This window comes from Giraffa tippelskirchi, chromosome X (genome assembly GCF_054371585.1).
Source record: "Giraffa tippelskirchi isolate mGirTip1 chromosome X, T2T-mGirTip1v1.2.pri, whole genome shotgun sequence".
In the NCBI taxonomy this organism is placed as follows: Eukaryota; Metazoa; Chordata; class Mammalia; order Artiodactyla; family Giraffidae; genus Giraffa; species Giraffa tippelskirchi.
Window position 1 is genome coordinate 139,453,144 of NC_137289.1, and position 13,534 is coordinate 139,466,677.

Sequence of the window (13,534 nt, forward strand, 5' to 3'; positions counted from 1 at the left end):
CACAGGAACACCAGAAGCACAGTTTAGCTTTCTGGGTATATCAGTGAGCCTACTCAACATACCCTGCCCAACAAACTGGCCACACCAAAGGCTGCACTACCTGCCAAAACCCAGCCCACACTCACACCCAGGGCCTAAAGTCCCGTGACCCCCACCCAATGTGACCAGGGTACAAATTTGTGCAGCAGGTGTCCTAAATTGCCTTCTGTTGTTTAAAACTGCCATTACTCAGCACATCTACAATAATAATTGTGATGCCCAGTATTTGTTGGGCAGTGGGCATGCATCAGAGATGCTTTGCAAAAGCTTGTAGGTGCATTATCTTGACAACTGCACGAAGCAGGCACTGATAGTGTCCCTCTTGTGCAGATGCCTAAATGGATCAGGGAGGCTAAGTCATTGCCGAGCTGTCACTGGTACACACTTGGCCCCAGGGCCCTGCTCGTGACCACTCCTTGACTTGTAAGCTCTAGAAGATCTAAACATATCTCACTCATCGGAGCAAGACTGCTGGCATTTGATAGTATTTGTTATAATTACATTTTATCACATTCTAATTCTTTGGACACTGATAATATAGAATATTTGGCTACTCATAAGACAGTATTCTTTTCCCCGTATTGTTGTTTAGTTGCTCAGTCGTGTCCGACTCTTTGCGACCCCATGGACTGTAGCCCGCCAGGCTCCTCTGTCCGTGGGATTTCCCAGGCAAGAATACTGGAGCGAGGTGCCATTTCCTTCTCCAGGTGATCTTCCTGACCCAGGGATCGAACCTGCATCTCTTGCATTGGCAGGCAGACTCTTTACCACCGAGCCACCAGGGAAGCCCTTTACCCATATTAGGAAACAGCCAACTACACTGACCCTCTCAGGTGGAGTCAGGTGTCCTTTCTCTAAAGGCCCTGTAGTGCCCAGGGCCCATTTCATCTCTGTCATTGTATTGATAAAAGTCAGGATCTCTCTGTATGTCTACCTCTGTATAGAAGTCTGCTCCCGGACAACAGAGATGACAGTCAGCTTTCCATCACTGTGCCCTGCTGTGCCTGTGATATAGAGGATTTTCAGTAAATGTTTGTGGAGTGACTGAAAGGAAGAAGAAATTAATGCTTTCATGAAGGTCTGCTTTTGTAACCATAGAATGTACTCTAAAGCCCTGTCTTTCCCATGGGCTGTGTACTGAGTCAGTGCCCTCACTGTGCCCTTGCTGTTAGGTCCTTCTCTGGGTCTTGTTGCCCGTTTACACTGGTCTCCCTAATGCTGACCTCTTTCTTTGCTGTATTCAGTGTGCTGCACTCTAAACCAGTACCTGAGCACTCTCAAGCCTTCTGATTTCTGTCCATGTCTGATTGGCCTGTCTGTGGGCCTCCCTGCTTCAACTGCCAACTTTGTCTGCCAGGAAAATGTGGCAGAATTACTCATCTTCCTTTGCTTGGGGTTCTTGAGACAAATGTTGACTCCCATTCACAACCAGAGAAAAGTCCTCAACCCCATGTAGGTGCTCTTTGCTAAACTGCCTCCATAGCCGTTGCTCATCAGGAAGACTTTTTAAAAAAGTATTTATTATATATAGTAGATTTACAATATTGTGCTAGTTTCAGGCATACAGCTTCAGATTCCTTTCTGTTATAAGATACTGAATATAGTTCCCTGTGCTATACAGGTAAATCCTTGATGTTAATCTATTTTATATATAGTGATGGGTATCTGTTAATCCCATACTCTTAATTTATCCATCCCCCTTTGGTAACCACAGGTTTGTTTTCTATGTCTATGAGTCCATTTCTGTTTGGTAAATAAGTGGATTTTATTTTTTTTGGATTCCACACATAAGTGACAACATATATTTCTCTTTCTCTGACTTAGAATGATAATCTCTAGGTCCATCCATGTTGGTGCAATATTTCATTCTTTTTTCATTGCTGAGTAATATTCCATTGTATATATTCCACATCTTCTTTATACATTCATTTATTGATGAGCTCTCATGTTGTTTCCATGTCTTGGCTATTGTGAACAGTGCTGCTATGAACATAGCAGTGCAACTATCTTTTTGAATTATAGTTTTCTCCAGGTGTATGTCCAGGAGTGGGATTGCTGGATCATATGGTAACTCTATTTTTACTTTTTTAAGGAACCTTCATACCGTTCTCCATAGTGGCTGCACCACTTTACAGCCACACCAACAGGATAGAAGGGTACTCTTTCTCTAAACCTTCTCCAGCATTTATTATTTGTAGACTTTTTCATGATGGCTATTCTGACTGGTGTGAGGTGATACCTTGTTGTAGTTTTGATTTGCATTTCTCTAATAATTAGCCATGTTGACCATCTTTTCGTGTGTCTGTTGGCCATCTGTATGTCTTCTTTGGAAAAACGTCTGTTTATTGAGTTTTTTTTATATTAAGTTGTATGAGATTTATGTATATTTTGGGAACTAAGCCCTTGTTGGTCTCATTATTTGCAAATATTTTTCCCAGTCTGTAGGTTGTCTTTTTGTTTATGGTTTCTTTGTTTATGGTTGTCTTTTTGTTTATGTCTTTGCTATGAGAAAGTCTACAAACTTCACTGCTAAGCTGCTGCTGCTGAGTCGCTTCAGTCGTGTCCGACTCTGTGCGACCCCATAGATGGCAGCCCAGCAGGCTCCGCCCTCCCTGGGATTCTCCAGGCAAGAATACTGGAGTGGGTTGCCATTTCCTTCTCCAGTGCATGAAAGGGAAAAGTGGAAGTGAAGTCGCTCAGTCGTGTCCGACTCGTAGCGACCCCATGGACTGTAGCCTACCAGGCCCCTCTGTCCATGGGATTTTCCAGGCAAGAATACTGGAGTGGGGTGCCGTTGCCTTCTCCGACTTCACTAGGTCCTATTTATTTCTGTTTGCTTTTATTTCTTTTACCTTGGGAGACTGAGCTAAGAAAACATTACCATTTATGTCTGAGAATCTTTTGCCTATGTTCTCTTCTAGGAGTTTTATGGTGTTATATCTTATGTTTAAGTATTTAAGCCGTTTTATATTTATTGTTGTGTATGGTGTGAAGGAGTGTTCTTAATTCATTGGTTTACATGAGGCTGTCCAGCTTTTCCAGCTCCACTTGCTGACAAGAGTGTCTTTTCTCTATTGTATATTCTTACCTCCTTTGTTGAAGATTAATGACTGTAGGTGTGTGGGTTTATTCCTGGGCTCTCTATTCTGTTCTTTTGATCTATCTGTTTTTTCTATTCTGTTCTTTTGATCTGTTTTTGTGACAGTACCATGCTGTTTTGATTGCTGTAGCTTTGTAATCTTGTCTGAAGTCTGGGAGGGTTGTGCCTCCAGCTTTGTTCTTAAGGCAATTCTTGGTCTTTTGTAGTTCCATATAAATTTTAGGATTATATGTTATAGCTCTGTGAAAAATGTCATGGGTAATTTGATAAAGATCACATGAAATCTGTAGATAGCTTTGGGTACCATGGCTGTTTTTAACAATATTAATTCTTCCAGAACAAGTGCATGGGCGATCTTTCCATGTATTTGTATCATCTTCAGTTTCCTTTATCAGTGTTTTATAGTTCTTACATATAGGTCTTTTACCTTAGGTTTTTTCCCTAGGTATTTAATTTTTTTTTTTTACACAACTTTAAATACACAATAAATTTTTTACTTTCTCTTATATTTCATTGTTAGTGTAAAGAAATGCAACAGATTTCTGTATGTTGATCTTGTACCCTGCTACCTTGCTGAATTCATTTATTCTAATAGTTTTTATATGGAGTCTTTAGGGTTTTCTATATAGAGTATCATATCATCTGCATACAATGACAATTTTATCTCTTCCCTTCTAGTTTGGATACCTTTTATTTCTTTTTCTCATCTAATTGCTGTGGCTAGGACTTCCAATACTATGGTGAATAGAAATGATGAGAGCTGGCATCCACGTTGGTGTTTCAGAATTCAGTGGAAGGCTTTCAGCTTTTTGCCACTGAGTATCATATTAGCTCTGAGTTTGTTGTAAATGGATGTTATTCAGCATTACATTGTTATACCCATTTTTGTGTGAGTTTTTATCATGAATGGATATTAAATTTTACCAAATGCTTTTTCTAATTTTATTGAGATGTTCATGTTGTTTTTGTCTTTTTTTTTAGGGCATATGGTGTATCACTTTGATTGATGTGTGTATGTTGAACCATCCTTGGAATGAATCCAAATTGATCATGATGTATGATCCTTTTTATATGTTGTTGGATTGATTTGCTAACATTTTGGTGGGGATTTTTGCATCTGTTGATACATGTTTCAAAGATATTGAGCTGTAATTGTCTTCTTTTGTAATGTCTTTGATTTTGGTATCAGGATGATGTTGGCTTCATAAAATGATTTGGGGAGTGTTCCCCCCTCTTTAGTCTTTTGGAAGAGTTTGAGAAGGATAGGTATGAGTCTATGTTACTTCTAGTGATTAGTGTATTTAAATTATCTGTTTCTTGTTGATATTGAGTTTTGGCAGGCTGTATGTTTCTAGAAATTTGTCAGTTTCTTCTAGGTTGTCCATTTTGTTGGCATATTACTGTTCATAGTATTTTTCTTATTTTTTTTATATGTCTGCAGTATTGGTAATTATTTTTCTTTCATTTCTTATTTTGTGTATTTGGGTCCTCTCTCTCTTGTTATTGGTGAGCCTGGTTAGAGGTTCATTGATTTTGCTTACTCTTTCAAAAAAACAGCTGTTGGTTTTATTGATTTTTTTATTTTTAATCTATATTTTATTTCCTCTCTGATCTTTATTATTTCCTTCCTTCTGCTGACTTTAGGTTTTGAATGTTCTTTTTGTAATTCTTTTAGGTGGAAGGTCAGGTTGTTTATTGGAGATTTTTCTTGTTTCTTGAGGAAGGTCTGTATTGCTATGAACTTCTCTCAGGTCAGGACTGCTTTTTCTATATCCCAAAGATTTTGGGTGGTTGTGTTTTTATTGTCCTTTATCTTGAGGTATTTTTAAATTTCCTCTTTAATTTCATTGTTGGCTAATTGGTTTTCAGTAGCATGTTGTTTAGTATCCATGTCCTCATTTTTCTTTCTCTGATGGATTTCTAGTTTCATGCCATTGTGGTAAGAGAAGATGCTTGAGATAATTTCTATCCTATTAAATTTGTTCAGGCTTTATTTTATATCCTAGTATGTGGTCTGTCCTAGAGAATGTTCCATGTGTGCTTAAAAAGAGTGTGTATTCTGGTTTCCTTGGATGTAGTGTCCTGTAGATATCAATCAAATCCAACTATTCTAAAGTGTCATTTAGATGTGTCTATTGCCTTACTGATGTTCTGTCTGGAAGGTCTGTCCATTGATATCAGTGGAATGTTAAAATCTATTAATGTATTCCCATCAGTTGCTCCTTTTATGTCTGTTAGTATTTGTTTTATGTATTTAGGAGCTTTAGTATTGTGTGGATATATGTTAATGAGGATAATATTTTCTTCTGTTGATCCTTGTATCATTAATATAGTGTCCTTTTGTGTCTTTATTCATGGCCTTTGTTTTAAAGTCTATTTTGTCCGATATGAGTATCACTACCCTTACTTTCTTGACATTTCCATTTGCATGAAGTATCTTTTGCCATCCCCTCACTTTCAAAGATTTCAAAGAAATCTATGTATTTCTTTCACCCTAAAGTGGGTCTCTTGTAGGCTGCATATTGTAGGTTCTTATTTTATTATCTAGTATGTCATTCTATGTCTTTTATCAGAGCATTTAGTCTATTGACATTTAAAGTAATTATTGATAGTATGTATTTATTGCCATTTTAAACCTTGTTTTCCAGTTGATTTTGTATGTCTTCTTTGTTCCTTCTTTTTGTTTTTCCTTTTGTAGTTTTATGGTTTTCTTTAGCATTGTGCTTGAGTTCCTTTCTTTTTAGTTTTTGTGAGACCACTGTATGATTCTGATTTGTGGTTACCCTGGTTTTCAAGTGTGTTAAACTGTAACTCTAGCTATTTGTTTTAGACTGATAGTCATGTGAGCTCAAACACATTCTAAAAAATCGACATTTTCTTACTCTCCCACATTTTGTGATTTTGATGTCCTATTTTAGATCTTCATGTTTATCCTTTTGCTGTTCCTTATAGTTTTAATTGCTTTCACAATTTTAATTGTTTTTTAATGCATGCATTGGCTTATCTAAGTTATCTTCAATCCTTTCATATATTTACCTTTCCTGTTGTGAATTTCCCTTTCCTATAGATTCTTGCTATTTTTCTACTTAGGGAAGACCTTTCAATATTTCTTTTAGGATAAGGTTTAGTATTGCTGTATTCTTTTTTTAAGCCTTTATTTGATATTAGAGTATAGTTGATTAACAATGTTGTGTTAGTTTCATGTGTACAGCAAAGTGATTCAGTTATACATGTAGCTATTCTTTTTAAAATTCTTTTCCCATTAGGTTGTTACATAATATTGAGCAGTTTCCTGTGCTATATAGTAGGTCCTTGTTGGTTGTCCATTTCAAATACATCAGTGTGTACATGTTAGTCCCAAACTCCCTAACTATCCTTTACCCACACCCCTCCCCAGTAACCATAAGTTCATTCTCTAAGTCTGTGAGTTGGTGTTTGTTTTGTAAATAAGTTCATTTGGATCACTGTTTCTTAGATTTTGCATATAAGTGTTATCATAACGACATTTCACTTTCTCCGCCTTACTTCATTCAGTATGACAATCTCTAGGTCCATCCATGCTGCTGCAAATGGCATTATGTCTTTCTCTTTTGTATGTACCACAGCTTCTTTATCCATTCCTCTGTCGATGGACATTTAGGTTGCTTCCATGTCTTGGCCATTGTAAACAGTACTGCTATGAACACTGGGGTGCATGTATCTTTTCAGATCATGTTTTTCTCCAAGTATATGCCCAGGAGTGGGATTGCAGGATTATACGGTAGCTCTATTTTTAGTTTTTAAAGGAACCTCCATACTGTTCTCCATAGTGGCTGCACCAATTTACATTCTCACCAACAGTGCAGGAGGGCTTCCTTCTCTTCACACCGTCTCCAGCATTTACTGTTTGTGGATTTTTTGATGATGGCTGTTCTGGCTGGTGTGAGGTGATATTTGACTGTAATTTTGATTTACATTTCTCTAGTCATTATCAATGTAGAACATATTTTCATGAGTATTGCTCTATTCTTTTAGTTTTTGCTTGTCTGAGAAATTCTTTCTCTTCTTCTATTCTAAATGATAATCTTGCTGGGTAGAGTATTGTACATTGCAAGTTTCCCCTTTAAGAGCTTTGAATACATGTTGCCACTCCCTTCTGGCCTGCAGAGTTTCTGTAGAGGTGTCAGCTAATAGCCTTTTTATATTCCCTTGTAAATGACTCTGTTTTTCTGTTGCTACATTTAGAATCTCTCTTTATCTTTCACTTTTGCCATTTCAATTATATATCTTAGGGTGGATCTGTTTGGGTTCATCTCATTTGGGACCCTCTGTGATTCCTGTACCTAGATATCTGTTTCCTTCTATAGATTTGAGAAGTTTTCAGCCACAAGTTCTTAACTCCATTTTGATCCCCTTTTTTCTTTCTTCTTCTGGAATCCCTTTTGTGTGGAGGTTGGCATACTTGACATTATCTCATGGGTCTCACATGTCGCTTTCATTTTTTTCTTTCATTTATCTTTCTGTCTACTGATTGGGTGCCTTGTGTTAACTTCCAGATGACTTATTTGTTCCGCTATGTAGACTTGGTCTGCTGTTTATTGCCTTAGCTTGGTTTTTATCGCAGCAGTTGAGTTGTCTAATATTGGTTGCCTTATGGTTTCTAGTTCCTTGTTACAGTGGTCTGCCTTTTTATCAATAGTTTTTCTTAGGATCTTTAGTGTTTTTATCACTTCCTTTTTGAACTTGGGGTCTGGTAGACTGGCGAGGTCTGTTTCTCTCAGGGAATTTCTCTTATTCTTTTTCAGTGGGAATAATTCCTCTGCATTTTCATTTTACTTATATTTCTCTTACTCCATGAATTAAGGAGGAACAGTTATCTCCTGTGATCTTGAAGGACTGTTTTCCTGTAGGAGTGTTCTGGTATAGACTGTGTGAGTCTAGTAGTTTTGATGTGAGGGCTGTATTTGGTATGGATGCCTGCCACATCTTTCCTTAGCATGTGCTGGTCGTTATCCTCCCTTGATGAAGGGTGTGTTTGGTGCTGTGCTGCTCAGAGCTTGCACTGTAATGTTGGGTGGGGCCCCCTCTTTGCTCTGTAGTTGCCACAGCTCTGTTGGAGGCAGGGTCTGCTCCCCAGTTGGAATAGAAACCCTGACATCTGGTTCTCGGCTGTAGTGTGAGGTAGGTAAGACCAGAACACTCAGCTGTGTGCTGGGACATGTGACTCTAGGAAGAAGTATCCTGCCAGCCAGTGTGCACGCCTACAAAATCAGCTGGTGCCACCCTGAGACCCGTCTCAGCTGTGAGGACACTGATAATTGGCTCGGGTGGCAGCCTGGCCTTCGGTGTGTGCACGCTCACAAAGCATGAGCTCCTAATGCCTGCTGAAGCAGTGCCCCGTGGTGGGAGCACTGATAATTGGTTTTGATGTCAGCCCTGGGTTGTGTGTGTGTGCTTCCAAAGTCTGGTGTGGCTGGAGCCGTGCACCACTGTGAGGCATACACAGTCCTTCCTGCGTCGACTGGGGCTCCTTTGGTGGATCTGTGCCCCTTCCTGTGTGTGCCTCCACTTATAGCCCAGACCACACTCCAGGCTCTTCTGGATATCTCTGCATAGCCAAACCAAGTCCTGGCCCCGTGTCTGTCCACTGAAGCCTGAGTTTCCACACCTAGCAGTCTGCAGACCAGCAGGCGCACCTCTCTGGCTGGGCAGTGACATAGCAGCTCAGTGCCCGTCCCTCTCTATCTTGCTTGGCAGCAAGGTAGCATGGGCACACTCCTCTCTTGGAAATTCTAGACCCCTGAAGCTCCCTTGTCCTGGCAGACCTCCCAGCTAGTGAAGAAGGTTCCCAGGGTGCGGACCCCAGTTCTCTCTCACAGCTCCCTCCCAGGGGTGCAGGTCCCTCTTCTTTAGTGCTACCCAGGTATATGGGGCTCTTTGGTTGGTTGAGCTCTTCTGATGGCTTTTAGCTGGTATGTTGTGAGGATTATTCCAGATGCAGCTGGAATTTTCCTGTATTTGTGGAGGGAGGTGGGCTCCATGTCCTACTCTGCCACCTTGCTCTCCCTTCCAGGAAGGTGTTTTCAGATAAATGTCTGTCATGTTAAAGTGTCTACCTCTAGCACCACCCTCATTTTTCTCTACCAGGAGAAAGTAGGCTTTTCTAAATGGGCGGTGGGAGGAAAAGCTTCTACATTCTTAAAATCGTAAGGAGAGTAAAAGATAGGTGTCACTGGTTAGGAAAAGGTAGAAGGAAGGGCGGAGCCTGGAGGGAGATATCAACTCAGTTTCCCATTCAGCTTCTCCTCGCTTGCTCTTTCTAAAGCTCATCTCTTTCATGTGCCCCAGGCCTGCAGGAGGCAGGTAGATTAATGGCTCCCTAATACTTCCTTCTGGTGGTGGTATGGGGAGAACATTTATCAACTAGAGCCTGAAACTGCGGTAGACTCTTGGTCCTTATTTCCTTAGACCAATGAAATGTAGACCCCAGCCCCGAAACTTGAAAGAGAAGGAAATATAAAATGTAAATCTCTCTTTATAGCCTCATAATAATCTCTCTGTCGCTATCTTACAAATGTAAACATTGGCATCACTTCAAGCGATTGCTGGCTCTGGGCATAAAGAACTGCTAAGAAGAAAAAAAGGGGAAAAAAGAAGAATCAGAGGCTTAATAACTTGAACTCCATTAAGGCATTGCTTCCTCTGAGGAGCCTTTCCTGAAGCGCCATGGCCTGGTTAGTGCCTTTGCTCTGAGCTCCCATGGCCCTGTGTTGAAATGACCCAGTTACTTGCCCTTCTCCCTCACTAGACCAGGAATTCTTTGTGTGCAAGAGCCACATGCTATTGCTCTCTGCATCCTAGGTTTACCACAATGCCTGGCCCCTCAGTTGACTTTGTTGAGGGGGGTTCTGCAGAGTAGATCTTAAAGGCAGCCGATTTCTCAGTTCTGATCTCAGGATACTCCAACTGTTTAAATAGAGCACCTACAGGGAAGCTCAGTTGTGAGCAAGGGCTTGTCAGATAGGTCAGAATTAGTCATGGCCACCAGATGGCGCAAGTGGTGTTCTGACAAATGCACTAGTAAGCTTCTGTTTCTTGGACAAGGTTTAAAAAAAAAAATCACTTTCTAATTTCAATTCTACACTGCATGTTTTTAATTCTATGATGCCTATAATTCCTGTTTATGGCTCTCTGCAGTGCTATTAAAACTACTACATCCAAGATTTGCTATGGAGACAACCACGAAGCAAGCCTGTGTGTGGAGGGCAAGACACAGCTCCTCCGTCTTTCCTAGAAACCCCAGGAGGCCCCATATCCCTCTCTCAGCCCCCCAGGAGGAAGTTCTGGGAAAATTGATATTGGCACTTGCTGTTCTTTAGTTCTGCCATTAAGTCCAAACCTGACAACACAGTGAAATGTGGTAGCTTATGAGCAGCTTAGTGTTATCTGGTTGAATCTGGAAAAATCTAATCAGAGATGACTTATGAATAAAAATAAAGGGATAAAAATAATTATGTCTAAAGGGCTAACATTAGTGAAGCTCTCTAATGATGGGATCAGAAAAATATTTAGTGAGAATGATCAGATTCCTCGGTCATCATTCTCTACCCCTAGTGCTCAAGCAGTTTTCTGCAGAATTTGATTCAGGCACACAAACATTCATTGAGGACCTACTATGAGTGAGAACCTATTATGTCAGGGTTATAGTAAATGCTCTGAATAAAAAAGAAAAAAAATCTATGGTCATTCCCCAGTGGTACAGTGGTTGAGACTCAGCACTCTCACTGCTGAGGGCCGGGGTTCAGTCCCTGGTTGGGAAACTAGGATCCCACAAGCTACTCAGTACAGTCAGTCAAAAAAATTTTTTTTTCTATCTTCCTCATCCTTGACTTGTTCATGGATTGATGGTAGGAGACAGGCTGGTAAGTGGTTGGTGATGATATAAGCTTTTAAGTGGCACGATGGGAGGATGCACAGGCTATTATGGGAAGAGTGCCTAATCCAGGCCACAGAGGAACAGGAAGGGTGTTGTTAAGGAAGCTTTCTGGAGGGTGGCTGGCACTAAAATATCAGTAAAGAACTTTTCAGCCAACTATCAAATCCAGGTGAATAGTAAGAATGCCAGAGGTAGGTCGAGGGGATACTGACGGTCAGTCTTCATGATAAGGCTGATAGTATCAGCTACTAATAACCAAGGAGAATTGTCAGAAACAATTGTATTAGGGATATTAGGACGTGAGCTCTTGTGTTACAGGTGAAAAAGACAAGGGATGGGGAAAAGGGAGAAGTCATGTACATGAGGAAGAAAAAAGCTGAAAACATTTGCTATTTTATTTCTCTATCTTGACAGTAACATGAAAGCCTTTTATGTGAATGTTAACACTCTCACCAAATACCATTCCTTAAAGTAGCATAGGGTATCTGGAACAAAGACACTGACTGTACAGGCCCCATATGTCCCCACAGCAAAAATCTAAAGGTCAAAAAATCTGGCATGCCAAATTCTGACACCAGTGGAGGGGACTCTGGAAGGATGATGCCAGGTTTTAATCTCCTTGTCCTAAGTAGAGTAGCTTTACGGTAGTAAAAATGCAGTCAGTGGAAGAAGAGGCTGCGTGCCTATCTCTGACTTTCACAGGACTATGAGAGGACTGAAAATATTTACTTCCCTAGGACAGTGCATGATGTGGAGGAAAATAACTCTGGCTGGGGGTCTGGAGGCTCAGGTCTGGGCCCTGGCGCTGTACCTACCCTGTTGTGTGTGGCCCTCACAGGTGTCTTGCTCTCTCTCGGCCTCCATGTGCTGTGATGCAGAATGGATCACATCACTGGTTCTCAACAGGAGCAGAAGCCTCCACACCCACCCTGAGAAGCTTTTGGTTCATAGAGGACCAGGCTGGAGCCAAGGACGGGAGCCCCCCTACAATGTGTAGGACAGTGCTGAACAGTGAATCAGTGCCCCAGGTTCCACAGCTAACACACCAGAACTTCTTTTCAGGGAAAAGCCTAGAATGTATTTGAGTCAAACCTAATTCTCTTGTAACTGTAATCTAGAGGTGTTTTATTTTTTTGGTTCATGTTTAATACGTGCTGAATGCACCAGTTTCTATGGTTGTATCCTCTTGCCCCTTGACACTTTCATGTCTCTGTACTTTTTGATCAGAATGACTTGTGTCTCTACTTAATCTGAACCTACTTTCGATAGGCGTAAACATCTGACTCCATGATGTCGTCTAGTGCTGCCATGTCTGGCCATTTATACTCTGCAAGTATTATTATTATAAACCATTGTCCTTTTAAATTCTCTTTATTGCTATATTCAGGCCATAATGCTATTATTAATTATATCCATAGGCAGGTTCTACTAACCAAGAATTTCATTTCAGGGTAGAAAAGGGAGCATTTCCAAGTACTTGCTCTAATGAGGGGAGGTGTTGGGACCAAAGGGACACAGAACAACCCTAACCCTTGTGGGGACGAGCTCCAAATTCTCTCCCCCAAAAGCCCCTAAGCCCGAGATCAGTCACCTCTGCGTAGGGCTTGCAGGCTCTGCCGGGCCTGGCGGTGCAGCTCCTCCACGCAGGGTGGCCTGGTGGCTGGGAGGAAGATGTTTCTCTGCTGGTGCCACGGTGCACGATAGTACACACTCAGCTTGCTCTCGACGTCCAGGTTGGAGACAGCTGCGAGACCAAGAGGGAAACAGGGCATTAGACAGGAGAGCTTTTAGCTGTGCATTGCGCTGTCCCCGGGGCGGGGAGGGGAACAGGAGTAGGGCCTGGGCACAGTGGAAATCTAGTCTGCTGCATTGACCAGAGGAGCTCAAGAAAGGTTTAAAGTTGCCAGTACAGACAAGGACAACCTTTGCCCCCCCAAGCAAGGGACGAGCGACCCTGGCTCTTTGAGCCAGGCCTCAGAGTGGGTTGAGGTCCTGCCTTGTAGGAAGGCAGAGAAGCACCAGAGGAAGGACTGGACCAGTCTTCTGGTTCAGGGCCTTAGAATTACATAGTTCTGCACAGCTGCTCCCAATGCCTACCTGATCAGTGCCCTTGTCTTACTTCCTATCTCCCAAACCTTACCACTGAGCCATATATTATCCACTATACTATCTGCTATCATTCAAAGCACTGCTCAGCTTCCTTAGTTTTGCCTAAGTAAGAGCACGAGAATTAAAGAACTTATTAAATAAGTGTGTTAGGAAGGGAAAGTACACATAGTGTTGAAGTACACAACGCCTTTGGAATTATTGCAGAACTCCTGAGCACCGTGCGAGCATCAGGATTGGTAGGATATCTACCTCTGTGGTGGTGGTGATTTAGTCGCTAAGTTGTGTCCAACTCTTGCGACCCCATGGACTGTAGCCTGCCAGGCTCCTCTGCCCATGGGATTCTCCAGGCAAGAGTACTGCAGTGGGTTGCC

At 41.5% G+C, this 13,534-nt stretch overlaps 1 protein-coding gene across 4 annotated transcripts in view; it reads right to left on the reverse strand.

Moving 5' to 3' along the window:
* The window catches only part of NHS (NHS actin remodeling regulator), a 356,345-nt gene that overhangs the window by 56,099 nt on the left and 286,712 nt on the right, over positions 1-13,534 (reverse strand). For all 4 annotated transcript variants that reach the window (XM_081564690.1, XM_081564689.1, XM_081564688.1 and 1 more), the window contains exon 2: positions 12,646-12,798. In XM_081564690.1, the coding sequence (XP_081420816.1) occupies positions 12,646-12,798 (153 nt within the window). The remainder of the gene's footprint in view (positions 1-12,645; positions 12,799-13,534) is intronic.